Below are 27,163 nucleotides of genomic sequence, written 5' to 3'. Positions count from 1 at the left end.
ATAAATATATGACCAAAAATAAGTGAACATAAAGATTCTGAAAACATATTTTTTTAAATCAGAGTAATTAGTTTAATTTAGTCACAACTCTTTGATCATTTCTGGTAATTAAACTTTAAAACAGAAAAAAACATGTTTTTTGGTACTAAAAGCAGCTTCCAAACTGACTGAATCTTTGTGTCGAGTCTGAAGAGTTTAGTAAAAATGTTGTGAGTTTGTTGTTGTTTACAGAGAAAATAAACAGAACGTGTCCAGAGTCGTGCACAGACTCAGACGCCGCGCAGCTCGCCAGACGGAGGCGGGCGTCCCCGTCAGGAGTGCGGTCTGTGTTTTCCAGAGGAGGAAATGGCGTCCAGGTGTGACATTCCTGAGCGTGGAGGTGTGAATGGGCGGATATGAAGTCGTCTTTGAGAGGGTTAAAACACGCAGGAACCACCAACCTCCTGATCCATAAGAACGTTCTCTCCGACTCTTCACCTTTGAGATCCTCACGGAGGCTGGAGCGCGTCGCCGTCTCTGACTTTACTTCCTGACGTAAACCTAAGCATCAGAGCCTGTCTGCCCCAGAGCATTCTGGGATCTGTGGTTGTGGTCAGGAGCGCTCCGGGCGCAGGAAGCGCTCCCTCTGGTCCGGAACGATGAAGCCCTCCCTCTGCTCGCTCTCCCTCCTGTTGGTCATCACAAAGGAGGGTTTGAGGTCGATGACCACGGTGCCGTCTCTGTCCTGCCCCGGGGTCTCCACCTCGGCGTAGGAGGGGCGCCCCGAGCCCCGCCGGAACTTCAGGATGGGCCAGTGCGTCGGCCGTCGCTGCGGGAGATTCAACAGCCGGATTTAAAACGCTTTTTCTGTGACGTGGGAGAACGGTTCCTGACTGAACAAGTTCAGGTGGTTCATCGTCTTTAGACGAAACCGTTCCTCCTTTGAACTTTTCTATTAAACATTTCATCTGCTTACAGCTCAATTATCAGAGAATAACTAAAATTCTTCATAAATTCAGTGGAAAAGTTTTGGATAAAATGTAAACATGTTTAAAAAGTTTAGTGGGTGAAATCCTCAGCTGCTCCTGCTGAGGAGAAAGTGAAAAAAAACAATGTTGCGGTCTGGATTTTGTCAGATCATGATGCTCCCCTCGCCATGCACAAACCATGAGGAATGACTAGAACGTTCTCCATCCGGTTCTCCTGAAAGCGGTTGACTGCAGAACGATCTGAAAACTTCATCCCTCCAAACTCCTGAGGAGCCGCTGCTCTTCTCACCTCCATGAAGAAGAGGCTGGCAGTGGAGGTCGGGTGGTTGTACATGTAGACAGATGTGAGGACGGCGGCTGTCACGATGAGGGTCACTATGACGACGGCTGCCAGAGGGCCACTCTGCAACCCCCCCTCACTCTGCTGTCCAACCTCGTTTCCTGCAGCATCAGACGTTTGGCAGAAACGATCATCAGACAATCAACGATCTTCAGACGATCATCAGACGATCTTCAGACGATCATCAGACGATCTTCTGACGATCTTCAGACGATCTCCAGACGATCATCAGACGATCTTCTGACGATCTTCAGACGATCATCAGACGATCTCCAGACGATCATGAGACGATCTTCAGACGATCATCAGACGATCATCAGACGATCATGAGACGATCTCCAGACGATCATCAGACGATCATCAGACGATCTTCAGACGATCTCCAGACGATCATCAGACGATCTTCAGACGATCATCAGACGATCTTCAGACGATCATCAGACGATCTTCAGACGATCATCAGACGATCATCACATGATCATTAAACGATAATCAAATAATAATCAGAGGATCACCAAACGATCTTTATATAATAATCAAATAATCATAAAAAAAAATTAAAGGATCATCATACGATTTATCAGACAATAATCAGTTGATCATCAGACGATAATCAGATGTTAGACCAACATGAACATCCAAGCCTTACTCTCAGCAGCACTCACCTGTCTCACTGATGTGGAGGGAGATTGATGCGTTGTCTGCAAAAAAAAACAATGTTGTCATAGAAACTTTGGACCTTTGAGTCACTTCCTCAATGACCGGATGAAAAGGTCACAGGCGACCTGACCTTTAGAGAAGACCTCATACCCAGCAGAGGCAGCTCTCCTGAAGGTAAACCTGCAGTATTTAACATTCTGCTGCACACGCTCACTTCACAGACGTCCAGGAAATAGCTGACCCCCCCGACTGCTTCTTCATGAAGCCGCGATGACTCACGCCCGAAACGCAGCGTCTCATCTCCAGTGTTTGTGTTTACCGTCTGCAGCTTTGCTGGCTGGTTTCTGAGCGCCTGACTTCTCCCTCCAGCCGCTGCCTGACGGGGGGTCGGTGGAGGTCCCGCTGAGCCGTGTGGAGGTCTCGCCCGCGACCCCCCACTGCCGTGAGGCTGTGGAGGAGGGGGTGCTGTGTGTCATCGGACGTGGCGTGACGGCCGGCGTCAGGAGACACCAGGGATCCCTCTCCTGGGACACAGACATGGAGTCAGTTCTGGGGTTTGGGCTGACGGTTCTGACTCTGAAAAACAAACAGAACCTCCTCTGGACAGCCGGAGTCCACCCAGTCCTGCCGGCTCCGGTCGAAGCCGCTGGAGCATCTGGGGAAGAAGTCAGGAGAGTCACTTCCTTCAGCAGCGAGGAACGTTTCTGCAGACGCTTCTGCTGGTTCTGAGACCGAGATTTGTCTGAGTATCGTAAATGTTTTACATGAACAAAGCTGATGGTACGGCTGCACTCTGGTTTAGTGGTCTCTGGTTCAAATCCCAGCTGAGTTCTTTCTGTGTGGACCTTTTCCTCATTAAGTCGTTGGTTTTCCCTGGCTTCTTCCCAAAAACGGCTTCACAGGTTAGTTGGTTTCTCTTTGTTGCCCCCAGGTGTGCATGTGAGGCCCTCAAACAGGCAGGTGACTTGTTCAGGATAAACCCCGCCCTCGTCTAACAGTGGCTGGGATAGGCTCCAGCAACCTGTGACCCTGAAAGGGATTCAGCGGGCTCAGAAGATGGATAGACTCCAGATTTCTAGATTTCCAGAGCTGCAGCATCTGACAGTTGGATTCACCGCATGAAAATGGTTTAAAAAGTTCAAGAACAAAGTCCTTTAACGCTTAAATCATTGGTAAAACATCAACAAAAATAAAGAAACTGATGTTTTTAGCGGAAGAAGAACTAAAATGTTTAAAAGTTCCCTTGAACATTGTGAAGCTCATCTTCACTCTCAGTGGTCTGGGCCTTTTAGAGCTTTTTTTCTACTTTACAAATTGTTCAATCAAGTCTTCATATTCATCTTTTTAGTACAACTTCTGTTTGTTACATTATATTAAACAATAATTCAAAAATGAACCTGAAACAACACAAAAAACTAATCGCAGAGAATGATGACGTCTAACTTCTGGGACTTACAGCCGTTGACCAATCCCAAAATTCAGCTGTGATACCTCGTTTCAACCTGTAGGGGGCAGCTCACAGACAGTTTTATGGTGCATTCACACCAGAAGGCGTGTCGTATTCTCGTCAGCCGCCTCTCTTTGACGCCTGTCAAATTTAGGGGCGGAGCAACCGCCGAAGCGGTTTTAGAATTCATTTGTTGGATGATGCTGAGCGAGTAGCTTGGGTTTATATGTTTTGAAGAGCTCTAAACACAAAGATCTGTTTTCACCAGATCTTTCAGATCTCTCTGGTTCTGTGTGCTTCACTCTTGCAGTGATAGCTGCACCTGAGGTCTGTTTTAAACGTTACTTCCGTCCGTCTGTGGTCCAGTTTGAGCTCTAACTTTAGAGGGGGAAATAAAAAACAACTGTGGGATCTTTTTATGAGCAGTGGAGCTCGCTGAGCTATCCCCCGGGCGGCTAGCTAGCGTAGCCGTCCATCCAGCTCTGTGAAAGGCTGGTGATCTGTCCAGGGTTTATCCTTCACCCAACAGCAACCAGGACAGTTTCTGGGAACCCAGCGGCCCCAGTGGGTTAAGAAAATCCATGGAAGATCATGTTGAAAATCCTCGCAACGAGCCGCCAACTTGAATGTTTATTTCTACTCTTTGATCTAGTTACTGAAAACGTCACGTTCCCAAAGCTGGGTCCGTGATTGGTTGACTCACTGCTCCCAACGCCCAAATCGCGAGGCGCCACATCTTTACTTTGACTGAACATTGAAACGGGCCTGCCGCGTTCAGTGTGAGGCACCATTAAACTATAATTCAGGAATTAAACAAGTTTATCTTAAATTGTTAAACATTTGGCAGGGACCAACAGACAGCACTCAAAGCCCCATTTATAGAGACAAAAAAATCAGATTTAGAATTTGGGTTCCCTTTCAATTAATAATGAAAACTGCATTAATTGGGGATATTTCACTGTCTATGTAAACAGCCGATTAGCAAACGTTCTTGTGAGTTCAGACGAGGTCTCCTCCAGCGTTACCTTTGCAGCCGGCGGCACCAGCTGCAGTTGAAGCCGATGTGGGAGGAGACACACGGACCACAGCTGGAGAACTGCAGGCAGGCTGCCGATGGAGACAGAGTCACCGAACGCGTCAGCAGAACGTCTCTAACTTTAAATGGGAAAGCGTTTTTACTCGGGAGAGGAAGCAGCTCCACCGCCGCACAGCTGCTGATCTGCGATTTCAGGATGTCCACTTTGTGGTACTCGTAGATGGTTCTGCGACGAACATCTGGAACAGAGGAGAACTGAGGATGCATCAAGATGACTGACGGAAACAACAACCGGCCTCTTACTGGGGATCTGCTCGATCTCCTGAAGAACCACGAAGGCGTCCGACAGCCCCACTTTGACGGGGTGGTCTTCAGAGCTGATGTCACCGACGTCGACAGGAACCTGAGCGGAGCAGATCTGCATGAAGGCCTCGCAGCTCGGCGGCAGAGCAGCAGCAGCGGAAAAGTCACCTGCTTGTAGGCGAAGACGATGCGGCCGTCGGCGTGCAGGACGGCCTGGAAGGTAAAGCTTCCCAGACTGATGCTGTCCTGCAGGTGGATGTGGTTCCACTGAACCACCAGCGCGGTTCCTGAGAGGACGGGAAGACGGTCTCTCCAAGGAACAGAAACAGAGCAAGCCCCGCCCCCTTTCCTACCGTTGTCGTGGAACATCACGGTGGAGTTGGAGGACAGGCTGGGGTCAAAGTTGGCCATCAGAGGGGCGATGTACTGCGTGGCGGTCAGCATCCTGTGGAGGATGGCTCCGGTGTAGATGAACCCTGCAGAACAGGAGGAACATTTGACTACAGGGATTCTGGGACAATTAACCCTTTAACACCCGAGACATCGCCGGTGACACTTAAACACAAAATCTTTAATGTACCTAAAAGGTTTTAACCGTTAACACGATAATGAGCTGCTTTTCTCCTGTAGAATCTACTGGAATTATCGTGTTAACGGTTGAAAAGTTAAATCAAAGCACATAAAAACTGGAGCTCTGGAGTTAAAGGGTTAAACAAATCCGATTTGGCGATATTTATTGAATTATACATGAGCGTCCTTCACCGTCTTGCTTCTGTTTTCCACTGAGTCTCTTTGAGATGGTCCACAAGGCGACCAAAACAAAAACAAGATCCTTCAAATGTTCAGTCAGCCTCGCGGTTTTGGTCGTTATGAGACATATATGAGACATACATTGTTTCTACTTGGAATGGGTACTAAACCAAACATTAAAATTCAGGAAGATTCAATTCAAGTTATACTCTTAAAAAAAAGTGAAAAATTGCTTTGGTACAGTGGGATATATCGCGATACATATCGTATCGTGAGACGTCAGTGGCGGAGCTAGAACGTTTTCTGTGGGGTGGTGGGACGTCGGCGAAGTCTTTGAAGGGGTGGCAAATAAGAATAGCAGAGTGGAAGTCGATTACAAATGAAAGGATCAAAAAGATGTATTTCAAACAGTCTTATTATTGTTTATTGGTGTTATCAAGAAGAAAACAGCGATTCTTTAAGCTTAGCTGCTATTTCTAAAGCTTAAAGAAGCTTCAATTGATGATTTCCTATCCCTAGTATCCCAATTATCCCAATTATGAAAACAATGTTTCTGTATTCAATAATGTAAAATACTAAATAAATCTTTTTTTAGATTTTATGCTAATCCACAAACCAGCAGCTTCGACAGTATGAACACAAGAAAACACCTGTTCCTGTCTCCGGTAAGAAGATATTTTTATTTATATACTACATTCACTCTGATGACTGACAGAACTAATAAACCACGAACTATAAAACGACAGAAACATAAAACTCTGTAATTGTCCTTTTAAAGCAGAAAGTGTGCATTGTTTTAGTAAAGCAGTTGTTCTTCTTGTGTAAAGATGAATGTTACAATGTCCACATTTGAGTCTCTCAGACCCGCCCCACTGCCCCCCTGTAGCTCCGCCCCTGTGAGACATGTATCCGGATACGTATCGACAGACTCTTGCCAATACACACCCCGACTTTATTATGTTAAGTTGTGAAAGAACAGAATCTGGACCAATGACTGTATATGAGAACTGGACAGAGTGACCACTCACTAGCATCACAGAAAAATGGCAACAGAATTACTAACTATTTTCTATGGACGATGTCACACTCGGTCCAGTTCTTATATACTATCAATCGTCTGTTCAGGCTGGAAAATCCCATTTTTGATTTTTTTTGGTCTCACCTCCTGTTGCTACGGTGACTTCTTTCAGGGGATGACCATAGAAGGGAAAGCTGAAGGAAAGATTTACTCTCTGGAAACAGAAGAAAAATGTCGTTATGACTAAATACTCGAGGACGCTCAACAAGTTTCCTTCAACATCGAAGTTGTCAGAAGTCAGCGCTCTGTCTCCCCTCTGGAACAGTCACCAGAGTACTGACTGCACTTCATCTCCCAGCAGCCCCAGCACACAGTTCCCAGATGCTGCTCAGCTGACTCTCATTTGCCAATCACCCACTTGAGCACAGCTCAGAGTCTGACTCAGTGTGAAGTATTGTTTGTGCCTCTCAGCCTGCATGCCGAGCGCTTCATCCTGATCTGATCTCCTGTTTACCTGATCCTGCTTCATCTTTGATGCTGCTCGTTTGCCGCCTGCCCTGACCCTGGCCTGGATCCTGACCCCTCTGGTTTATTTTGATACTCCCACGCTTGTTGCTGGACCTGATTCAGATTTGTTGACTTTTAGTTGTTAATAAACCTGCTGCACTTGGAACCAGCCGTCTCTGCTTTGTCTCTTCTGATTCATTTTCAAAGTGTTCTCAGAGGTCTTTTCATAATAATGAAGCTGTTTTTAGCCAAAATCCAAAAAACTTTTGTCAATTTCTGGGACGTAGTTTCTGCAGAGCGGCAGGAGTTCATTAGAAATTCACCTCTGAATTTCACTTCCTGTCATCCTTTTGTTTGATACAATGGAGTATTAGAGCTGCCAAAAAAAAAGTGAGTTTTTTCTTGTAAATTTACGAGAAAAAAAGTTATAAATTTAGCCTATGACTTTTTAAGTCATAAATATACGACTTTATTCTCCTATTTAAAAGTTACAACCTTTTTCTTGTAAATTTATGAGATTTCAAGTCGTAACTTAAAAAAAAAAAAAGTTTTTGTTTGTAACGCCGGGTTCACACTGGACAGGAAGTGCGACAAAGCGCCGTGTAACGGAGGTCGCTTCCATTCGCCGCTCTATGGTGTGGTTCACACCATCAGAATGGGTGGAGCAGGGAACTTTTAGCCCCGCCCAGCATTTTTTTAATGTCACGATTATGATTTTAAACAGTATTTTTGTCTGCTCCTGGTTCACAAGTTGCCTTCTCTGCGATAATGCTGGTGTGAATGCCTTTTGCTAAATCTGGTTGCTGAAAATACTGAAGCAATTTAACTTAATTACTTTAATTTTCAAAATGTTAAATTTGCTAAAAGACTGGAAATTTCATTGCAGAACTATGAAAGAGCGCTGAAGTTGACCTAAAAATACGATAAAATGTTTGTAAGTTTGCTTAAAAATCCCTAATACGTGTCAGTTTTGCAAAAATATGTAGTGTGTTGTTTAAATATGAGCTAAACTCCAATTTAGCAACAAAAAAAACTTAATTAGATACCAAATTATTCAAAAAAAGCTAGCTTGTTGCTAAAATACTAGTACAACTCCAAAATAGCCTAAAAATCCTCCGTAAAGACGTTAGTTAGCCTGATGCTAAAATATAAGCTAAACTCAAACGTATCCTAACAAATTGCAGCGGATAACAAATTAGCCAAAATCGTTAGCCTCTTCCTAGCTAAACTCAAACAACCTTAATAGATGAGGAATTAGCCAAAAAACTTTAGAGTGTTGCTTTGATCGAATTAGCATAAAAAAGCTCAATAGTTTCCAAATCACCAAAATGAGTTTTTATGTCTTCATAACGTCTTCATTTCTCACCTCTGCTTGTCTGTGTGAGTTGGACAGGAAACCGAGGACCTTCCACTGCCCCCCCCGGACGTTTACCCACAAGTCTTTGCCCCGAGCGTCTCCGGGGCCGTAGATCCTGGACGTGTAGTAGGCGTGGTCGCTGCCCTGAAACGACACATCCGCTCCTTCTTTCTCTGCGCTCCTCACAGAAACTCTTCATTTCCTGGCTGCGCTCACCACGATCTGTGTGGAGTTCCTGAGTTTCTCTGCCATCAGCAGATCCGGATCCAGATCTTCCTGGTCTCTGTAGAGCCCCCGCCGGTCTGCTGCAAAGCCAGAGGCCCCGGTCCGGAGCCCTGAGGGCCACACCTGCTCTGCAGCTGCAGTGAGACACGAACCAGGACAACGTTTCATGAAAGTGGTGTTTAGAGGCCAGACGTGGACTGAAGCGTCTCAGTCACGTCATGGAGGGAGGAGGACGCCGTTCACGTCACGGAGGGAGGAGGACGCCGCTCCTGCACGGATGAAGTAAACAGGAAGATCGTCTCTGCCAGCAGCAAGCATCTCCTCTTCACATTGGAGAGTGAAGACATGCTTCACATTCTTGACACCAGCAGCAGCAGAAGACCAAGCGGGGCAGCCGGGGGTGTTGTGTCCATATATCTGTCACTGCGGCGCTCGGGCTGGGCGGGTACTGATGCCGCCACAAACCGTTACTTTAGCAGTTCACTAATCACTGATTATTGTTTCTGATGAGTCGACTAGTCGGGTCACGCACACAGTGGATGTAGAGCACAAATCTAAACCATCATTAGCTATAAACTAACTAACTAGATATAGAGCATCACCTGTGATAGTGATAGTGTGAATGCTGTAAGCTGAAATTGATAGTTAAAAACACTGAAATTGATAGCTAAAATTGCTGAAGCTGAAAGGCAGGTAAAATATGACTTAAATGCCAAAATAACCTAAAAAGTGACAAAAAGCCAAAGTTAGTATTTAGACAGCTAGCATGCAGCTGAACTCATAAACAAATTCCAAAATAGCCTAAAAAACTTATTTTAAAAAAGGCCTACGTTAGCCAAAACAGCTAGCATGTAGCTTAAATATTAGCTAAAATCCAAAATAGCCTAAAAACATTAATAAATACAGAAATAGTCCAAAAAACTGGCATAATGTCATCATAACTTTCAACTTTACTACACTCTGACTCCATATAATATAAAGTGATGATTAATCAACTATTAAATTAGTCGACAACTAATTTAATAGTTAATTAGTCGACTAATCGTGACAGCTCTAGCGGGTACTGATGCTCTGCAGACGGCGCTGCAGACGGCTCTCCTGTCTGCGCTGCAGATCTGCATCCATGAATGTTCAAAGCAGAGGAGCCTCTCTACCTTTTTTTTCCCAATAAACTGAGATCTTACAGTTAAAGCAGGAATAAGAAATACAACGAATAAAAACAGATCTCAGAGAGTTTGTTTTAAATCAGATCCATAACAAACTGTGTTTAAATATTTCTATTTACGATTAAGATTCATTTAATGGCCTCCATCACATGTGATTGATGTGTGTACATGTGTATAATATGTTTGTTTCGATCAGTTCATGACGTTGTTTGATGTTAAGTCGATTTTACAAACATTAAACACGTTTCTCGTCTGTTTAACGTTTAACCATCTAATAACTCTCCGTAATCACATCGTTGGATCTCCTTTATTCTTTGTTCTTTTTGATCTCAAATCAATATATGAGTAGAAATCTGAAAAGGGTTTGATGCATCTGTACTTTTTACTTATTTTGATGTTTTTTTTTATTATTTTTAATAGAAATAAATCAAATTATGTCAGGAATCCTAACGAGGTTTAGTTTATATATAAAACTAGATTATATCGATATAGACGAATTTCTTAGTCCTCTTTGTTGTTTTGATTACTCTAAATCTGGGTTAAATTTAAGACTTTTTAAGACTTTTTTAGGGCAAAGCATTTAAAATTAAGATTAAGATCTGTTTCCCCTTTTATTATTTGATTATATTTGATTTGATTTATTTACACACATAAAAAAGACAAAAATACATGTAAAATAAAAAAATACAAAAAGTAAAATCATGTGATTTGTGTTTTACAGAAACTCATCTGGGTTTATTGATGATGATAACTGTTGAAAAAATAAAATATATCACAGTAAGTAAACAGATAGAGAACGACACTGAAGAATCTAAATACTAACTAACTAACATAACAATTCTAAATCAAATTGATTTTATTTTTATTATTTTTTTATTTTTTATTTTATATTATTTTTATTTTATTTTTATTAAAATCAAATTGTATATATATTTAATTAATACAATTTAAAATGTTAATTTAGTATATATTATAATATATTATATTTAATATATTAATTTTAAATTAATACAATTAAATTGGCAAACATATATTATTATTATTTAAACAAAATCAAACCCTATTTTTATACCTTGATATTAAAATATTTTTTAGGTTATTTTTATTGAATTTTGTCATAAAAGAACTCAAACTCATTTAATAATCTGCTGCCGCGGTAACGGAAAGAAAACTTAACGTGTGATTTATATAGAAGGAAGGTGGAATTAGAGTGAAGATGATTTATTTATTTCTGTTTTATGATCAAAGCTGAAGCTTCTTATCTTGTTTGTTTTGTTTTACAGATCTTCTTCTTTTTCTTCTCATTCCAAACAAGTTTATTTCCATCATTTGATCCAAATAATCTATTTTTATATGAAATATGAAGCAGAGGAGTTTCAAGCAGCACAATTTTAAAGCTCAGATATCAAAGTTCAAGACTTCTTAGGGTTTTATTTCCAGATTCATAAACTCGAAGACTTTAAGACTTTTTAAGACCCGCAGGAACTCCGTCAGATGAACTAAGTCCATCACATAACAGACGATGAACCGAGGATGGAAATCGACATCCAAACGACAGAAAATCTATTTAAAAACTATAAAGAAGAGTAACTTCAGTTTTGAGAGACTCTCTGACATCATTGATTTTGTCTTTCAGGTTAAGATTCTCACTTTGAAGTGAATCCAAAATGTTGTTTTACACAAGAATAAAAAGATCAACGTGTGTCTGCATTATCGCACACTAACAAACATTTAAAAAGGATATTTAGAAACATTTTATAGATCGCTGAGGTCAGTCAATCAGCAAGTCCCCATTTAACCAAAGAAACCTTTTCACTGAAAAGAAAACAAATATTAGTAACTGTTTTTTTATTAGTAAAGATTTGTTGTTTCTAATATAATCATTTGTCTTTCTACTTTCACCTAAAAAAGTGGCAGAAATAGAGAAAATACATGAATTATGAATAAAATGATGAATTAATCACCTCAGTTATGTTCAACTCTGCAACAGTTTGCTGCTCATCAGTTTTTATTAATGATGTTTAGTCCAACGTCTTAAAGACTCACTACGATGAAAAGAATGTTTTTGGTGTTTTTAACATTTTCTTGACATTTTTCTGAAAATAGAGGTCAGAATTTAAGATTAAAATTGAATTTCTGAGGATTTCTTTGTTTAAATAAAACAGCAGCAAATTAAAAAATATAATTTAAAATAAATAAATAGAAACAATATTAAATTAAATATACCGCTCCATTCTGAGATTTTACGTACAGACAGAGAGATCCATGAACGTCTTAGTGTTCCTGGTCTGAGATGGGATCTGGATCAGAACCGGACGATGATAGAAACGATGTTACTGCTGATTCTGTTGCACCGCTAACGTTAGGATGAGGACGTAAGCTAGCAGGGGAGAGCGGGTAAACAGGTGGATGATGGGAAAAGTGGGCGGAGTTGCTCTGCTGCAGCAGTCCCGCCCTCAACTCCTACCGCTCTGCAGAAACTATGTCCTAATAATTAAAACAGTTCATCAGGAACGATTTGAAAACATCTGAAGATGATGAAAGTGGGTCTTTAAGAACACAGAATATTTCCCCTCACTGTTAAGACAAGTTTGTGTTTGTATATTTTCTAACCTAAATTTAATTAGTTCTAAATCAGATTTAAGGTCAAGCTCAACCTTTGGGCTCTAAATGATGTTTACTGTTGTTGCTAGAATATTGTTTGACAAAAACATTGTTTACTAGAATATGATCCTCCATTTTCTACAGGTCATTTAGAAATATGTCTACTTTTAGCTAAAATCTTTAATCCTGTGACAAATAAAACTGTTAGGTTGGATTTAGAGTCTAAATAATTTAGAATAAAATTCAATATTCTTATCATAATAAGTTGTTTGCCATAAAGGACAGATCATTAATTAACAAAGAAATTAAAGACTTTGTTCCAATTAATGTTATAATTTTAATGATACATCAATAAAATTGTTCTGGTTGAATTTCAAACTAAAACTTTTGTGTTTTTACGCCTAAAGTGTTAAATGTTTTCTGAGGTTCGCGGTCCTTGTCTGACGTAGAGTTCAGGAAAAACAAAACATTTTTGGTCTATTTTTCAGGAAGCAGAAACCTGAACGTGCAGAGACTCTTCTCCCAGCGCAGTTCTGGCGCAAACGGACGCATCTTTGCGCACTTACCGTCCGCACATGCGCGCTGCGGCAGACATCCGTCCAGCAGGAAAACGAGGCTCAGATACACGGCAGACATCCTCCTCAGAGCGGAACCAGAACCGAATCCTGCGGAGGTCCGAGGAGACCCGCAGGTCCTGCCTCTGACACCCCCGCCCCCCCGATCGAGCGACGCGTTCACGGTCACCACAACCTGCCGTTACCGTCATGACGCGTTCAGGTACCGCTGGACGTTTGGAATCTTTGCAGAGAAATCAAAATGTCTCAAAAGTAGCGATCAAACATTATTATTATTTTTTAATTTTTAATCTTACTTTAGAAATCGTAAAAAATAATCTGAGTTTTAATCGACTTCCCTAAAACTACAGTAGCTGCACGCGCCAAACTATAAATCTAAACTTCAGTGTTCAGTCATAACGGAACTACAGGAAGCTGCTTTAAACTGACACGGACGTATATGATAGATGAACACGTGTGTAAAAGAAAACATGAAAACATGTAAAATATATATATATGTAGTTTAATTCCGATTTCATCCGTTTTAGATCATAACGAAATGAGTGCTGCAGTTCTTCCGTTTCACCACAAGATGTCGCCAAAAAGATAATCAAATACAAAAACATAAACTGATTAAACTGGGCCTTTCTCTGAATTTCTGTCCTCAAAACACAAAAACCTTTCGTCCAAACTTCAGATAAAAGCCGGACACATACAGGCTGTGATATTAAAGAGTCAGCTGGACATCAGGTGCAGGTTTTCATGTAAAAGCCTGAAGGATTTCTGCAGGATTGTTGAGCAGAAACAAACAGAAAATGAGAAAGCATGCTGCAGTGGTTCTGCTGAAGCTGAGAGAAACATGAAGCTTCCTCCTCATCATGGAGCCAAGTAATGAGGTCTGGCTGGTCTCTAAAATAACAATTTTTTACTGGAAAAATGGCAGCTGAACCAGATTTTGTTTGTAGAAGACGATTCAGATGCATTTTTATGTTTGTAATTAGTGCATAATAATTGCAGTGAAAAGCCTCATTTTGAGGTATTTTTATTAAAATTAATGGCATTGTGACGATCAAATCACAACTAAATAGGTTGATTTATTAGGGTCTTTTTTATTAAGGTGTTTTAATAAGGTGTCAAACTCAGGAACACATTTTTTGACAGGCGGCAACCAGCGAATTCGTCCCACGATGAAAGCGGGACGGGACACGTGAATTTGAGGTATGAATGCACCTTAATAGTCGGCTTTTTAAGATTCTCTCCCACCAGCTTACAGCCCCTCACACCCCAGCCGAACATGATAACAACATCGTTTCTGTCCAGCCTTTCAGTTCTGATCCAGATTGCAGCTGAGAGCAGGAAAACAAAGACGTTCATGGATCTATTTGTCTGCATGGGGATGCATCAGAAAGGGGCGGAGCCAGCAGCTTGTGACCCCACTAATTGTAGATTTTACTTCGATTGAATAAAGAACATATCAGAAATGCCATTTTAAGCTGAATTCTCTTCCTAAATGTCCTCCATCCTCAGAAAAATGCTACAAATTCATACATTTGTAGAATTTATTATTAAAAATGATCAAATGTCTCAAATGTCATAACCTTGATAGATGACTCTACTGACCTCCAGTGGAACATCTCTGACGTCTCATCCACATGTTCCTTTAATGTTTAACTTTGAAAGATCTTTGGACATGAAACTGTTTAACTATCAACCTATAATCCTGAAGCAACAAGCTTCTATCAAACACACAAACCCAACCCAATCTGAACCCAAATGATGAAGATTTTCTGCTTTTCTTCACAGCAGCGTTTACAAACAATCAGGTCGTCTTCCTCTGAATACAAACTCTCAGAAAGCTGCTTTTCTTCTGTCGATCTGATGTCCTTCCATCACTGCTGCTCCTCCAAAGCTGTGAGGATCTGAGTCTGCAGAGGTCAGCACTCCGTGACGGTCCAGCCTGCAGCCTCCAGCTGTTTCCATGGCGACTGAAGGATTCTCACAGCTGAACCTTCAGAGACGGTTCTGCTGAACGTGGAGCTTCAGGTGATTCACTAAAGGCTGGAGCGTGGAACCTGCAACCCACCGCGGCTATCAACCAGTTAACTCACAGAGAGCTAAAAATAGAACTTAAGCTGTAAACTTTGAACCTAAATTGCAAAGCATTCTGGGTAACAGTGATGCTTTAAGATACAGTCAATAAACGTCTTAAAAATTGCATCTTTGTTTAGATTTTTCTGGATTTCCATGTTGATGAACTCAACGTACAAATACGGTTCAAACAAACTTATTTTGATTCTTATCTAAAGAAAATCCTGTTAAAATTCAGTTTTATTTAAGAAGTCTCAACGGGCTTCACGCTGGTAATTCTTCAAAAAGTAAAAATATGTTGATTATTTCAGCGATTCTAGTTACAAAACCTTAGATTTTATTTTAATGCTATTATTTTTATTATTTAAAATAAACTATTGAACGTGTTAATGCAAGGTAATAATCTCTCTCTCTAAGTCATGCTCAACAGTATGACAGAGGTTCTGTTCTTCTCCAAACGGACCGTGACTCATTGTGGTTCCATGTGAACCGGGTCGCTCCACAGAACTTGTTTCCCAAATGCATCAGGCTTGTTTGTTCGTCTGTGAACTTCAAAGGTTGAATTTTGTGGTGAGGACGCAGAAGATTTCTTCTGAAGACTCTGAAGATCTGTGCAGAACAACTCCAGAGTCTGCAGGTCATTCTGGAGGATCCTGCAGTCAGACCCGGGTTTCCTCTGTCGGAGTTCTCTTGATCTTCCAGATCTTTAACTTCCACTCTTCCTGTTGACTGACATTCTGAACATCTTGCTTACAGCCTCTTTCCTCTGTTCTTTATGCACATTTTATTTAAGGTGCCCAAACGTTTGTAAGTGCTAGTTTGAGATTTTACAAGGATTTATGAAGATGGACAGACTTGTACTAAGACGCTCTGATGACGCATTTGAGGTGTGAACGACTAGCAGCTTCACACAATCAGAACTCCACGTCCTTTCATTCTGACAACGGTCAGGAATGATCTCCTTCATAATAGTCTTAGATTTAAGGACTGATCTGTAACATCATAAACTCAGAGGTTTTGTGTTTACAGGAGTGGAATTCTTTGACTACGATACGGCGGCACATGAGAGAAGTAAAATGAAAACATTAACATGAACATTTGATGTCCCTATTTGTAAGTCCGTTCTGAAAAAGATGTTTTTTAAATTTCTAATGATGAACAGGAATCCAGGAAAGGAAAAAAATCTAAATATTTAGAGTGAAGCTGCAATAAAATATTTACAAAAATCAGGTAAAAGATCAACAAAGAGATAATTCGAGTCCATTCGAGGGTTCTGGTTGAATCTGTGACGCGTTCAAACAAAACAAGAAGCACGACTTCATTTGTATCCTGGTTTATTGTAAGACTGCAATACCCACAAAGATCTGAATGATGCAGTGAGGAAGTGAAGACGTCACAAAAGACAAGGACACTTCAGGACCGGACGGGTCCGAGAGCAGGGCCGTCTGGACCTTTACATGAGAACGGAACACAAAGGAAACAGGAGGACGAGGTCGGAGCGCCGCCGTTTCATACGAAACACTTTGGTTGTGGCAGAGAACAAAACACTGAACTGCAGGAAAAACTCATGGTTCACTAAAGCACCACGACACTGGAGACACCTGTGAGGACCCGGTTCTGCTGCTGACCCGCTAGAATCATTTGTGCTGATTTTGTTCCCAAAGAGAAGAAGGAAGGAAAACAGATCAGAGGAGCCACAGCGGACGTCATCTTAAGACTTTACGAGAAGTGGCAGAAAAATGACATTAGAAACGTTTCAACCCAAAACACTGGAAAGTTTTACTTACATTTATTTAAAATCTGTGATAATTCTCATGATCTATAAATGTGAGGACGCTTCCTAATTGAACTCCTAATTCTAGAAAGACGCTCAGAAATGATTCCTGTGGCACTTTTAGAGACAACGGTTGGTGAGGAAGATGTGGGTGGAATGGAAAACTCAGGAGTAAGTTGCAGTTGAAACACTCAGCATTTCAGGAGCTCCACCTCGAAGATGAGGGTGGAGTTTGGAGGGATGATGGGCGGGTACCCTCTGCTGCCGTAGGCGAAGTCCGGCGAGCAGGTCAGCTTGGCCAGCTGACCCACGCTCATCTGCAAAACCAGAGAGCATCAGAGTTCATCTGCATCATCAAACCCACAGGAGGAATTCATGAAGGAAACAAGGAAAAAATCAGCTTTCAGTGAATCTATTTAAAGAACTGAAGCCTTGAAAAGTCCAGATTTCACTTTGTCTCCTGGTGAAAAACCATCTGAGCTCCTCCTCCCTCCTCAAAGCCTCTGAGGACGTTGGGCTTTCGCAGCACAGCTGACCGGCTTCAGAGGAATCGGGACGTCTTCATGAATCAACACTCAGAGTCTGTCGGGTTTCCTGCGACTCCGAACATCTCTGCTCCATCTGCACCGAGAATAAAACCTCCCACTCTGAAGGCAGATCTTCACACAGATCTGATGTCCACGAAGTAAAACGGAACTGAACTCTGCAGCAGCTGCTGTGCTTGTACTTGTATCATTTTAACAAATATATTTTTATGGAGAGTAATACTATATTGAAAGTTATTTAAGGGTTAAGTTGATTTATTCTGGAATAATATTCCTGCCTTTTTATTATTCGGAATTAAAAAGTTAAAGTTTAAAAAATTAGCATTCTGTTAGCTTTTTGGACAGTTTTGGCATTTACTAAGATTTTTTAAGGCTATTTTGGAATTTAGCTAATATTTTAGCTGGCTACCAGCTTCAGTATTTTTAGTTATCAATTTCAGCATCTTCAGCAGCCAAATTCAGCTTCCAGCATCCACACTAGCATAATCTCAGGTAATGCTATATATCTAGTTCATAATTAAGTTATACAGTTACGGTTTTAGAGTTTTAAAAATTTCATTTTAGAGTGTTCAATAAATGCTTATCCTGTTCGGTCTGCGACCTAAGGTGTGTTTTGGATTTTTACCCCCTGAGCGATTGAGTTCGACCCCCCGGGTCTAAAGGGTCACAGACTATAGAGACAGGAAGTGTTCAGTTGAATTTGACTCTAGTTTTTGGTGAAGAGACGTCCAGGAGTGCGTCTCGCCATATCCAGGTAGACTCACCTGAGCCACACCATCATCCCAAGCGCGGATGACTTCCCCAGCTCCCAGTTTGAACTGGAACGGCTCTCCTCGATCCCTGGAGGAGTCGAACTTCTTCCCGTTCATCAGCGTACCTGTTCAGCATCAGCACACCTTGATTTAGTCACAACCTCTATTGAACTAAAGGCTAAACTAAGTGAATGGCGTTTGGCTCCAAATGTGCTATAAGTACAAATCCAAAACTAACCCAAAGTGTAAAAGAAACTGTAATTAAGCAAGTAAATGAAACAAAACTCTTGGAAAAAGTTATTTTTAATAAATTAACTTGGCATAAAAACTCAAATGTGAGGAGAAATTTCAATGATTAGTAGAAATGCATTTTTTTTAACACCGCAAGCAAGAAAAGGTATAATTCAATCCCTAATTCTTTCAAACATAGACTACTGTCCGGTAATTTGGTCGACATCAACACTGAGGATGGTCATTTCACTTAACCAAAAGCTAAAACTAATATAACCACAGAGACTGTTCTGTACAGAAGCATCAAAGATTGGAATTCGTTACCAAAAGCTTTTTCACAGTCAAACAGCAAAGTTATTTTAACTCATCACTAAAAACTTACTCGTCTAAAATGAAATAAACATTTATTGACAATGTTGAGCAATTCCAGTATATTGGGTTGTGTGTGTGGTTGGGGGGGGGGGAGAATCACATTCATTTTTGTGAAGATCGTTATCACTTTATTTTGAATATCTGTGTATATATATAAAGGTTTTCAGAAATGTCTGGACCCCATAGCATAAGTGCAACTGTTTGGTTGCAACTATTGCGGATCCATAATAAAAAAGGGTCATGAATGATCAAATCTTAGTTGTCAAAGTTCTTTGCTGCTGAGGTTATGGTTCTGCAGGAACACAAAGCTTTCAGGGAAGTTCATATCTTCCTATTCCATTAGAATATTTATGAATTGTTTCTTCATTTTTGTTCAGGAGAAAATCTTGCATTCTTTTGACCTGTAGGTCCCTTTTCCTGTTTTTTAATCTTTCCATATTGTCTGCCACACGATACACAAAGAAGATTAAAAAACAGAAAGAGTTTCAACTTTTTAAAGAAATGCAAGAATTTCCAATTGCCAAAAATCAGAACAAAAGCAAAGAAAAATATATTTCAATTCAAGGAGTCGAGAGAACAATCTAAATCCAAATCATCTTCAACAAACTCGCTTAAAAAAATGCCTAAAAAAATACAATGAACCATCATGTAGCTCAACTCCAGATACAACTTTGAACATTTGCAGATACTATATTCTTCAATATTATATTATCTTTCATCTTCTTCACATATACGTATGAATGTGCATGTATTTGGTACATATTCCATTTTTATTTTTAATTCACTTAACGCATAATGAAAAATATAAAAAGGAGTGTTCCCTTCCATTCCTTTGTATGTACAGAATCTTTCGTTATGATGGAAATAGAAATAATAATCTCCCGAAGCAGCAGAGGATCCGCAGCTGCTGCTTCCCTTCATGGTTCGGGTGTAACGCGGCAGAAAGAACTCACTAATAATGAATGAGTGCGCGTTCACGCGGAGCGTTCACGCTTCCTCGGGGAAACGAACGTTTAGCCGCTGCTAGCATGCTAGCTTAGCGCAAAACAAAACCGTGAATACATCCGGGGGTCCGGCGGGTTCCTGCTCCCTACCGTAAACCTGCTCGCTGATGATAAAGTTCGAGGTTTCATTGCGGTGTTTTGGTGGCGTTTCTGCCTCATTTGTTCCGACATTAGGCGGGTTTTCCGCCCCCGTGTCTGCGAGAACGCGCTAGGCTAATGCTGCTAGCTGGAGCGCTAGCTTCGCCATGATTACCGCCCTCATTCAGCACTTTAAGGGGATTTCCTGACAACAAATCACACATTTCTGAGCCCCGTTCGGACGCAGATCGAAGCAAACTGCGGTTCACTGTGAGAGATTAAAGGATAAAGAAAAAATAAAGGAATCTTACCAACATAATGCACGGTAACCGTACGTCCTTTCTGCGGAAAAGTCTTTCCTGAAACGGAAACGTGAATATTAACTTACAGTTAAAGAAAATAAATATATGCTAAAGACGAAGCGGGTTTTAAACGTTTACCGTCTCCTGGTCTGAGGGTTTCCACGTCCACTCCCATTGTTCTCTCTGCAGTCCGAGCCGAGCCGAGCAGGATGGATTATTGAGACTGTCGTCAGGGGGCGCTGTGGGGCAGAGAGACGGGAAGCCGCCGGCCACGCCCACAAAATCACTTTCAAACAGGAAAAAATCAAATAAAATCGAATTATTCTTCTTCAATCTGTAAACCCATGTCAAATAAGAAAATTAAAAACTGGCTTTAAAAGTTACTTCAGTTAATCAGTTGATTTAATTCATTTGTGCCTTTCAAATCAAGGACACTTTAGAACAGGAGTGTCAAACTCAACCGCACAGGGTCCAAAATCCAAAACACACCTTAGGGCGAACAGGATAAACATTTATTGAACACTGAAACTAAATCTTTAAAACTTTAAAAATGTAACTTTTTAATATAAATATGAATAAAACAGGCAAGAATATCAACGTAAACATTAAAAGACTTTCAATATTTTACTCACCATAAAGTATATTTTCACATAATTCTGCAAGCTAGAAACGTTAAAAGAAAAAAAAAAACAATATTTCTTTACTTTTATGTCATTTCATATGACAAAATACACCTATAAATATCCCAAAAGATTTTGATCTTCATAAAATGTAAACTGTTAAAATGATCCAAATATGAACATTCTGCCAAACAAAACAAAACAAAACCTGGAAATCAAAATAAAATATGTCCTTTCTAGCAAAAACAAATCAAACCATTCTGTTTTCTTTGTGATTTGTTGCCTGGCTGTTTTACTCCTTTTTATCCTTAATTTTTTTTATCTGGTTATGTGTATTTCTTTCTGCTCCATGAGAGAGGGAGTGAGAGGAGGATGACTCTTGTGATGTAAAACTCTGTTACAGTGAAAGTAAAAAGGACGAGTCTAAACAGGTGAGATTTTAGTCTGATTTTAAAGGGTCAAACAAACTATTTCAAATCAAAGGAAGGTGTCTGGCAACATTGTCGACATTAAAACAGGAAGTTTGTCATTTCAGTTTTGAGGACTTTAAACCCTTTCTTTTATTATTTTTATTTGTCTATTTTGTAGAGCACATCAATAAATTACTTAACATTCTTGTCGTTGGTAAAATGGAAAAAGAAATGAAAAGCAATCAAACTTTTAGCCAAATAAATCTCTTTGAAATACAAAATAAATACATCAAATAGTTGGCAAAAACTGACCGATTAAAACAAAAACCAACTTAAAAAAACATCAAATGCCTCCGAACTTCGTTAACAAACCGTCTTTAGTGAACTCAAACTTCCTGAAAGTATCTTGTTTCTCTTTTGGGATTATGGACTCCTGGTTTTTGAAGTCCTCTGGCTCTAAAAAGGAGTTTGGAGTTCAGGTTGATTCATCGTCTGGATTTGTCCTGCAGGACCTAAACCAGGAAGACCGTTGTTTATGTCGATGCTTTTTGCCCGTCTATTTCACATTGAAGTCTCAATGGGGAGCTGGAAACCATCTTGGAGCAAATGACTGCTCGGCTTGGAGGAAACCCCGAAAATGTACCTGATCAGTCAATATTCTGCTATAAAGCAGCACCTCGTTCAGCAGGACAGGAGAAGTTGAGTCTGCCTGCGCCTTGACATTCATCTGTAATTAGGAACCCCCGAGCCAAGGGCACTGTCCCATGGACCCAACCAAAACAATGCACTGAAACTGCGATCAGCAGAGCTCGTTGTCATGGAAACCTGCACTCCTCCACGACCCGCCAGGCTGGACATGTGGGAGTCCGTTTGTGCATCTTTTTTTGTACTTCATTCTGTGCCGTTCTACTGCGACAGAAGATGCTGGATTTTTGACATAATTCCTGGACCCTCTTCATGGGTTTTTCTGGGCGTTTAGCACAGCTAGATTCGTGTAGATGCTTCCTACAATTAATATGTCCTGTACGTGTTGTCCACTAGTGTCCCTTGGATTAATAAAGTATGACTGATTGATTTGATAAGGACATTGTTCAATAATAGACATATATTAAAACAAACAGTTAAAATAAATTACATAACTTTATTATGAAGCTTCTTTTACATCCAAGAAAAACATTGCATCAAAAAGTGATGTTTTTATCCTAGTTCATAGAGAAAGCAAAAAATCAAAACGATCTTTTCTGTTTGACCCGGAAGCATCACACTAGACTTCAGAGTTGCTTGTTGGTGACAGATCGTAAAGGACGTTGTCGAAGGACGAATCCACTCCTGGTCCGTGAAGTGTGTCCTGAAATAAAAAAAAAAAAACATATGTTCTCTTCTCTTTGTGTGGAACTGGACGTTGAATCAACAGTTCTGGTTCCTCACCGCTGTACTGCTGCCGCAGATGTCGAACACGGTGCTAACCGTCTCTTCATTTGTCAAAACTGTCGGCCTACGAAACACAAAAACAAACAACAGCATTTCATGTTTTTCAACTTCCTCTACTTCCTGTATTTTGTTATAGATTAAAAAGTTTTATACATTATTTTCAAGTTTCGGTTCAGGAAGTAGAGACCAGCAGCGATGAGGACTCCAGCCAGCAGAGTGAGACCCACTGTGAGGCCGACGGTCAGAGAGACTGGGGAGACAGGAAACAGCTACGTGTCACTTCCTGCAGCTGCATGAACTGAGAACGGATTGTTAGATTGAAATAATCCGTTTAAAAGAAGCCTCTGCTGTCTGTCAGTCTGAGAGTGTCTGAAGTCTGTGAGGAGGATTACGGTTTTTATCCGAAGATTGGACTGGAGGCTCTGTGTAGCATTCCCTGGGAATGATGGAGATATCGTCCAGAGCGACATCTCCTCCGGCAGTCTTTCCTCGCTGGTACACAAACACAAACTGTGGAGAAACAACACAAAGCCGAAAAGCAGGAGATTTACATCCTATTACTGTTGAGCTACAGCATCCTGATAAACCAGACAGACTACCCAGAATGCATCCTGATGTTGAACAGACACGTTTGCTTGCTGCCACTCGTCTCCTTTGTTCCCCGTTTCGATCCACTTCAGAAGTCCTTCTTCGTTTCCTCCAGCGTTCATTTTCCTGCGGGAGAGACGGGCTTGAAGCGCTGAACATACCGGATCATGAGGGGGTCATGTTGAGGTCATGTGGGGGTCACATGGGGGAGGGGGGTCATGTGAGGGTCAAATCAGGGTTATGTGGGGGCCATGATTATTGCAGCACCGACCTGTCGTTCAGGTAAACTCTGAGGGTCCCCACCGAGCTGCCGTACATGTGGTACCAGAAGGTGAGGCAGTGCCCTCTGGTGGACGGCTGGAACACGTCGCTGATCAGAAAGGACATGTCCCCCCACTCCCCCACCGAGCTGTCCACGTAAACGTAGTGACCTGAAGGATGCATACAACATCAAAGAGGCCCCTCCTACTTTACAGCTGTAGCACATTGCCGTCCACCTCCACGCTTACCGTGTACAGAGTTGGTGGTGTGGTCCACAGTGGGACCAGTGTGGGGGTTTGGAGACGCCCCCGCACCGCGGAGCCAGTCCCCCTGATCCACGTCTCCACCGAGGTTGGTCCATCCGCAGAAAGAGCTCTCAAAGTCACAGAAGCCATGAGGAGGACAGACGGCGTCTGTCAGCCGCACGTCGTCAAAGGCCACGCCCCCCTCTGTGGCTGGACCCGCCTTCACGCCCTCCACCACAACCTGCAGCACACAGACAGCAGCAGCTTTTTTATTACAGTTTTACAATTCATTCCAAAATAAACAAAATGTTATCTTTGGTGCAATATTGTAACAAACTTCAACTTAATAGTGTGAATGCTGCAGTGATTCTCCGGCTCCTTTCCTTTTCTTCTGTACTTTTTTTGACGCGTTTAAAATATTAAGCAATTCATGCAATTTTTCAGTCAATGTTAACTCCATGGGAAATATTTGTGCACTTTATGGAATTTCTGTCATCTTGGTATCAAAACGTTCAGAACATTGAGGACATTCAAGCTTTTATTTTTGGTATTCATAAGTTTTGTATTTTTTTTCTGGGCTAATTTGATATCTGTTGAGATTTTTTGGGGCAAATTTGGAGTCAAGGTAATGTTTTAGCAACGTCCAACGTGTTAGCATTTTTGGCTAATTTGGCATCCATTGAGGTTTTTTTTTGGCTATTTTGAAGTTAAGCTAATATATTAGCAACTTGTTAGCATTGTTGGCTAATTTGGCATCCTTTGATGGTTTTTTGGGCTTATTTTGGGTTGAGCTAATATTTTAGGAACATGTTAGCTTTTTAGTTAATTTGAAATCTACTGAGAACTTTTTGGACTAACTTGGAGTCAAGCTAATATTTTAGCAACGTCCAACTTGTTAGCATTTTTGGGCAATTTTGCATCTACTGAGGTTTTTTTGAGCTGAGTTCTGGGTCATACTTTTTTCCCCGATATGGATGCTGCCCTGTTGGAACCAAACATTGTCATTAATCAATGATTGATCTGAATCGGTTTGAGTTTCTATGGTAACCATTTTCTCTAATCAGTAGTTAGCTTGTTTATAGGCCACACCCGTACCACTTGAAAATCTGTCAATCAGAGGTTTCGATCATTGGATGTGAGATCACTTCCATTTATCGAGGCACCTGATTGGTCAGTTTATAACTTGAACTACAGAAAAACGTATTAAAAAATGAGAATTAAGAAAGAAAATGTTTAAAAGGTATTGGAGCCAGAATGGTTATTCAGACCAAAAGAATGACTGACAAACAGCTGTTTATTTCTCTATAGGTGTCTAAGGGATTTTGGCTTAGAGCCACTTCCTGTTTGGAACGCCAAGGGGAGGAGTCGCTGGTTCAATGGCTGTAGATACAGACTACGTCCCGCCATTTGGAGATTTCTTGAAGATACTTTGCTTTTCTCAGCAGAAAAAGCCACAGATCTTCCTGCTTTTGCTGATGCTGCAACTCACTCTGTACGGCTGCACCCGCGGCAGCAGGGAGGCCTGAGCAAACCTCCACAGATGGCCCTGGTCTCCCGTCTGGGAGAAGATCACGACCGTCTTCTGGTCTTCACTCTGCTGGTAAACGTTGAGCGTCCCGACTCCTCTGCCGTTCATGTGGTACCACAGCTGCACGCAGGACGCCTTTTCTGAAGGACACGACAAAGATTGCTCCTGCTTCAAAAGGATAATTTTATATTTTAAATTATCTAAAAAAACTACAAAATATTACAATAATCTATCAAAATGTTGAGATGTCTTCACATTTCAGCTTGTAAATCTTTTTTTTTTTGCATAAATTAAAGCTAAAGGTGAGCCCGTTTTAAAGCCAACACCGCCACCTGCTGGGTAAAGGGGGGAGAACATCGATGCCTTCTGTCCTGCTCGGTCATCAGCAGAGGAGGGCAGGTAGAAGTAGTGTCCTGCCGCTGTGTTGGTGCTGTGGTCACTCTCGGGTCCCGTGTTGGGGTTGGGGGTGTGACCAGACTGCCTGATCCAATCAAAGTCATCAGTCGTGTCCTGCTGCCAGTTGCAGCTTCCGTCTTCAAAGTCGCACAAATCTGCAGAGTGAAACCAAGCAGTTGACGTTTATTTATTTATTTATTTACCTCCCCAGACACTGAAACCCTGTCATAAGGGCTTGGGGGGGCTGTCTTTAAAGGGCAGAAACCTTAAATAGAAAATTGAATGCTAAAAAAACAAGAACATGTAAAATGCTTGAACTGAATCATGGACTATGTGTTACCGGACGCCGGACACGGCCCCTCCACGAAGGTAATGTCGTCCAGTGCTATGTCTCCGGCCTGCCCCCCAACTGTGGCCTCCAGGATCACCTGGTGGGGGCTCTGCAGGGTCACGTGACTCTGACACAGAAGCCACTCGTCCTCTTGGGTTCCCGACTTTTGCCAAATCTACAGGAAGACGGATTCACAATGAGGATGTGAGGAGGTTTTTGCAACACACTGATATTCCTCTGCAGCGCATTTTTCAGCTGCACATTAATGTCATTTTGCAATCAGGATTTCACAACTTCAAAAAAAGTACAACAAAGAGGAAAGCAAGAGGAAACAGCCACAAAAAATGCTCAGTCAGTTCCAACAGGGCAGGAATGGGAAGTCAGGCATCCGGATTTAAATATGAATGAAATAAAAACTTGTTTTTCTCAGTTTATTATATTTATACTTAAGAAAACAGTACCAGTTCTTTCTCCAGAGTGCCAGCTGTCTGCAGAAAGATCTTCAAGTCTCCCACAGTGGGTCCAAACATGTGGTACCACAGAGTGAAGCAGTACCCCCCTTCACCAGCAGGGGGCAACACTGCAGACTTCAGCTGAGCTCTGCTTCCCTTCAGGCTCGGAGGGGAGCTTCTGATGTGAAGATAATTCCCTGTGAAACAAACGCAGAGCTGCAACCATCAAAACAAACTGTTGTTCGTCAGAACGTCAGAGTTTAAGAGACGTTTTCTTTGGAAAGGCTGCATGATGATTGGTTAAAGAAAGACTTCTAATGTCATGCAGTCAAAGCTGCTGGTCTGAATGAGAAATCGACCTTTTGCATAAACACTGTGACTCATGACCGTATTGTTCCTGGAACAGATTGTGCAGCAGAGACGGCTGACCTTTGCCGGTGGTGTGGTCTCCTGCAGGCCCGGTGTTGGGGGTCTCTGTGGGCCCGGACACGCTCAGCCAGTCCAGCTCGTCCTCGGCCCCCTGCGTCCACCCGCACATCCCATCATCAAACGTGCAGCTGGAGGCGGACACAGCTGAGAGGAGGGAGAGAAAAATGAATGAAACCTCCACACAGATGCTCAGATTCCAGCCAGAACACCTTCTCCTTTACCTGGCGGCTGGAATGTTTTTTCACAGTTGAGGAAGGAGATGTCGTCCACGGCAACAACCGCCCCCCCAGCAGCGTGGGGCTCCGTCGGTTCTTCCTTTGTCCCGCTAAAATAAATCTGAGGAGAGGTTTGATGATGCTCATGAATGAACGTAAACTCTGGAGTATTTCCA

At 41.6% G+C, this 27,163-nt stretch overlaps 3 protein-coding genes and 1 long non-coding RNA gene across 5 annotated transcripts in view; 1 reads left to right on the top strand and 3 right to left on the bottom strand.

The window, feature by feature from the left end:
• Window positions 1-49: 49 nt before the first annotated feature.
• LOC112147651 (plexin domain-containing protein 2) lies at window positions 50-13,080 on the bottom strand. Of its 2 annotated transcripts, none has more exons than XM_024274184.2 (14): window positions 12,948-13,080; window positions 8,606-8,745; window positions 8,396-8,530; window positions 6,667-6,736; window positions 5,108-5,230; window positions 4,923-5,041; window positions 4,755-4,854; window positions 4,595-4,690; window positions 4,441-4,522; window positions 2,563-2,623; window positions 2,288-2,492; window positions 1,974-2,009; window positions 1,258-1,409; window positions 50-808 (listed from the first exon to the last, which is right to left on the bottom strand). In XM_024274184.2, the coding sequence occupies exons 1-14, from the start codon at window positions 13,015-13,017 to the stop codon at window positions 593-595; spliced, it is 1,605 nt and encodes a 534-aa protein (XP_024129952.1). In that variant the 5' UTR covers window positions 13,018-13,080; the 3' UTR covers window positions 50-592. The 2 variants fall into 2 exon arrangements, with proteins under 2 accessions (XP_024129952.1, XP_024129951.1); XM_024274183.2 differs by having other exon boundaries at window positions 56-808; window positions 8,603-8,745.
• On the top strand, window positions 13,021-15,131 carry LOC112147652. Its single transcript, XR_002919504.1, has 3 exons — window positions 13,021-13,158; window positions 14,097-14,153; window positions 14,739-15,131. It is a non-coding gene; the product is annotated as an uncharacterized LOC112147652 (long non-coding RNA).
• Window positions 15,132-16,340: 1,209 nt separating this feature from the next.
• LOC112147721 (peptidyl-prolyl cis-trans isomerase FKBP1A) lies at window positions 16,341-20,333 on the bottom strand. The gene is made up of 4 exons (XM_024274292.2): window positions 20,220-20,333; window positions 20,091-20,138; window positions 18,107-18,219; window positions 16,341-17,114 (listed from the first exon to the last, which is right to left on the bottom strand). The coding sequence occupies exons 1-4, from the start codon at window positions 20,254-20,256 to the stop codon at window positions 16,989-16,991; spliced, it is 324 nt and encodes a 107-aa protein (XP_024130060.1). The 5' UTR covers window positions 20,257-20,333; the 3' UTR covers window positions 16,341-16,988.
• A 1,886-nt stretch (window positions 20,334-22,219) lies between these two features.
• si:ch211-106h4.4 (MAM and LDL-receptor class A domain-containing protein 2) overlaps window positions 22,220-27,163 on the bottom strand; it is a 31,161-nt gene continuing 26,217 nt past the window's right edge. The window contains exons 39-51 of the mRNA XM_024274406.2: window positions 26,994-27,108; window positions 26,773-26,916; window positions 26,353-26,540; window positions 25,901-26,066; window positions 25,497-25,715; window positions 25,126-25,304; window positions 23,640-23,877; window positions 23,402-23,561; window positions 23,142-23,256; window positions 22,935-23,052; window positions 22,696-22,792; window positions 22,540-22,606; window positions 22,220-22,459 (exon numbers count right to left, since the gene is read on the bottom strand). Coding sequence (XP_024130174.1) covers window positions 22,376-22,459; window positions 22,540-22,606; window positions 22,696-22,792; window positions 22,935-23,052; window positions 23,142-23,256; window positions 23,402-23,561; window positions 23,640-23,877; window positions 25,126-25,304; window positions 25,497-25,715; window positions 25,901-26,066; window positions 26,353-26,540; window positions 26,773-26,916; window positions 26,994-27,108 — 1,890 coding nt within the window. The 3' untranslated portion in view covers window positions 22,220-22,375. The remainder of the gene's footprint in view (window positions 22,460-22,539; window positions 22,607-22,695; window positions 22,793-22,934; window positions 23,053-23,141; window positions 23,257-23,401; window positions 23,562-23,639; window positions 23,878-25,125; window positions 25,305-25,496; window positions 25,716-25,900; window positions 26,067-26,352; window positions 26,541-26,772; window positions 26,917-26,993; window positions 27,109-27,163) is intronic.

Source organism: Oryzias melastigma, linkage group LG17 (assembly GCF_002922805.2).
Source record: "Oryzias melastigma strain HK-1 linkage group LG17, ASM292280v2, whole genome shotgun sequence".
In the NCBI taxonomy this organism is placed as follows: domain Eukaryota; kingdom Metazoa; phylum Chordata; class Actinopteri; order Beloniformes; family Adrianichthyidae; genus Oryzias; species Oryzias melastigma.
The sequence above is the reverse complement of the archived record's forward strand: the minus strand, read 5'-3'. Positions and strand labels throughout refer to the sequence as shown.

What these genes read in the sequence shown, in the direction of transcription:
- LOC112147651 (XM_024274183.2), bottom strand. Translation starts at nt 13,017, where the DNA reads ATGTCTGCCGTGTATCTGAGCCTCGTTTTCCTGCTGGACGGATGTCTG. An exon ending in GGAGATCGAGCAGATCCCCA is followed by an intron (nt 4,691 to 4,754) that starts GTAAGAGGCCGG and finishes CCTCTGTTCCAG; the next exon opens with ATGTTCGTCGCAGAACCATC. An exon ending in TGGTGCCGCCGGCTGCAAAG is followed by an intron (nt 2,624 to 4,440) that starts GTAACGCTGGAG and finishes CTTCTTCCCCAG; the next exon opens with ATGCTCCAGCGGCTTCGACC.
- LOC112147721 (XM_024274292.2), bottom strand. Translation starts at nt 20,256, where the DNA reads ATGGGAGTGGACGTGGAAACCCTCAGACCAGGAGACG. An exon ending in GGTTACCGTGCATTATGTTG is followed by an intron (nt 18,220 to 20,090) that starts GTAAGATTCCTT and finishes GATGCTGAACAG; the next exon opens with GTACGCTGATGAACGGGAAG. An exon ending in GGGATGATGGTGTGGCTCAG is followed by an intron (nt 17,115 to 18,106) that starts GTGAGTCTACCT and finishes CTGGTTTTGCAG; the next exon opens with ATGAGCGTGGGTCAGCTGGC.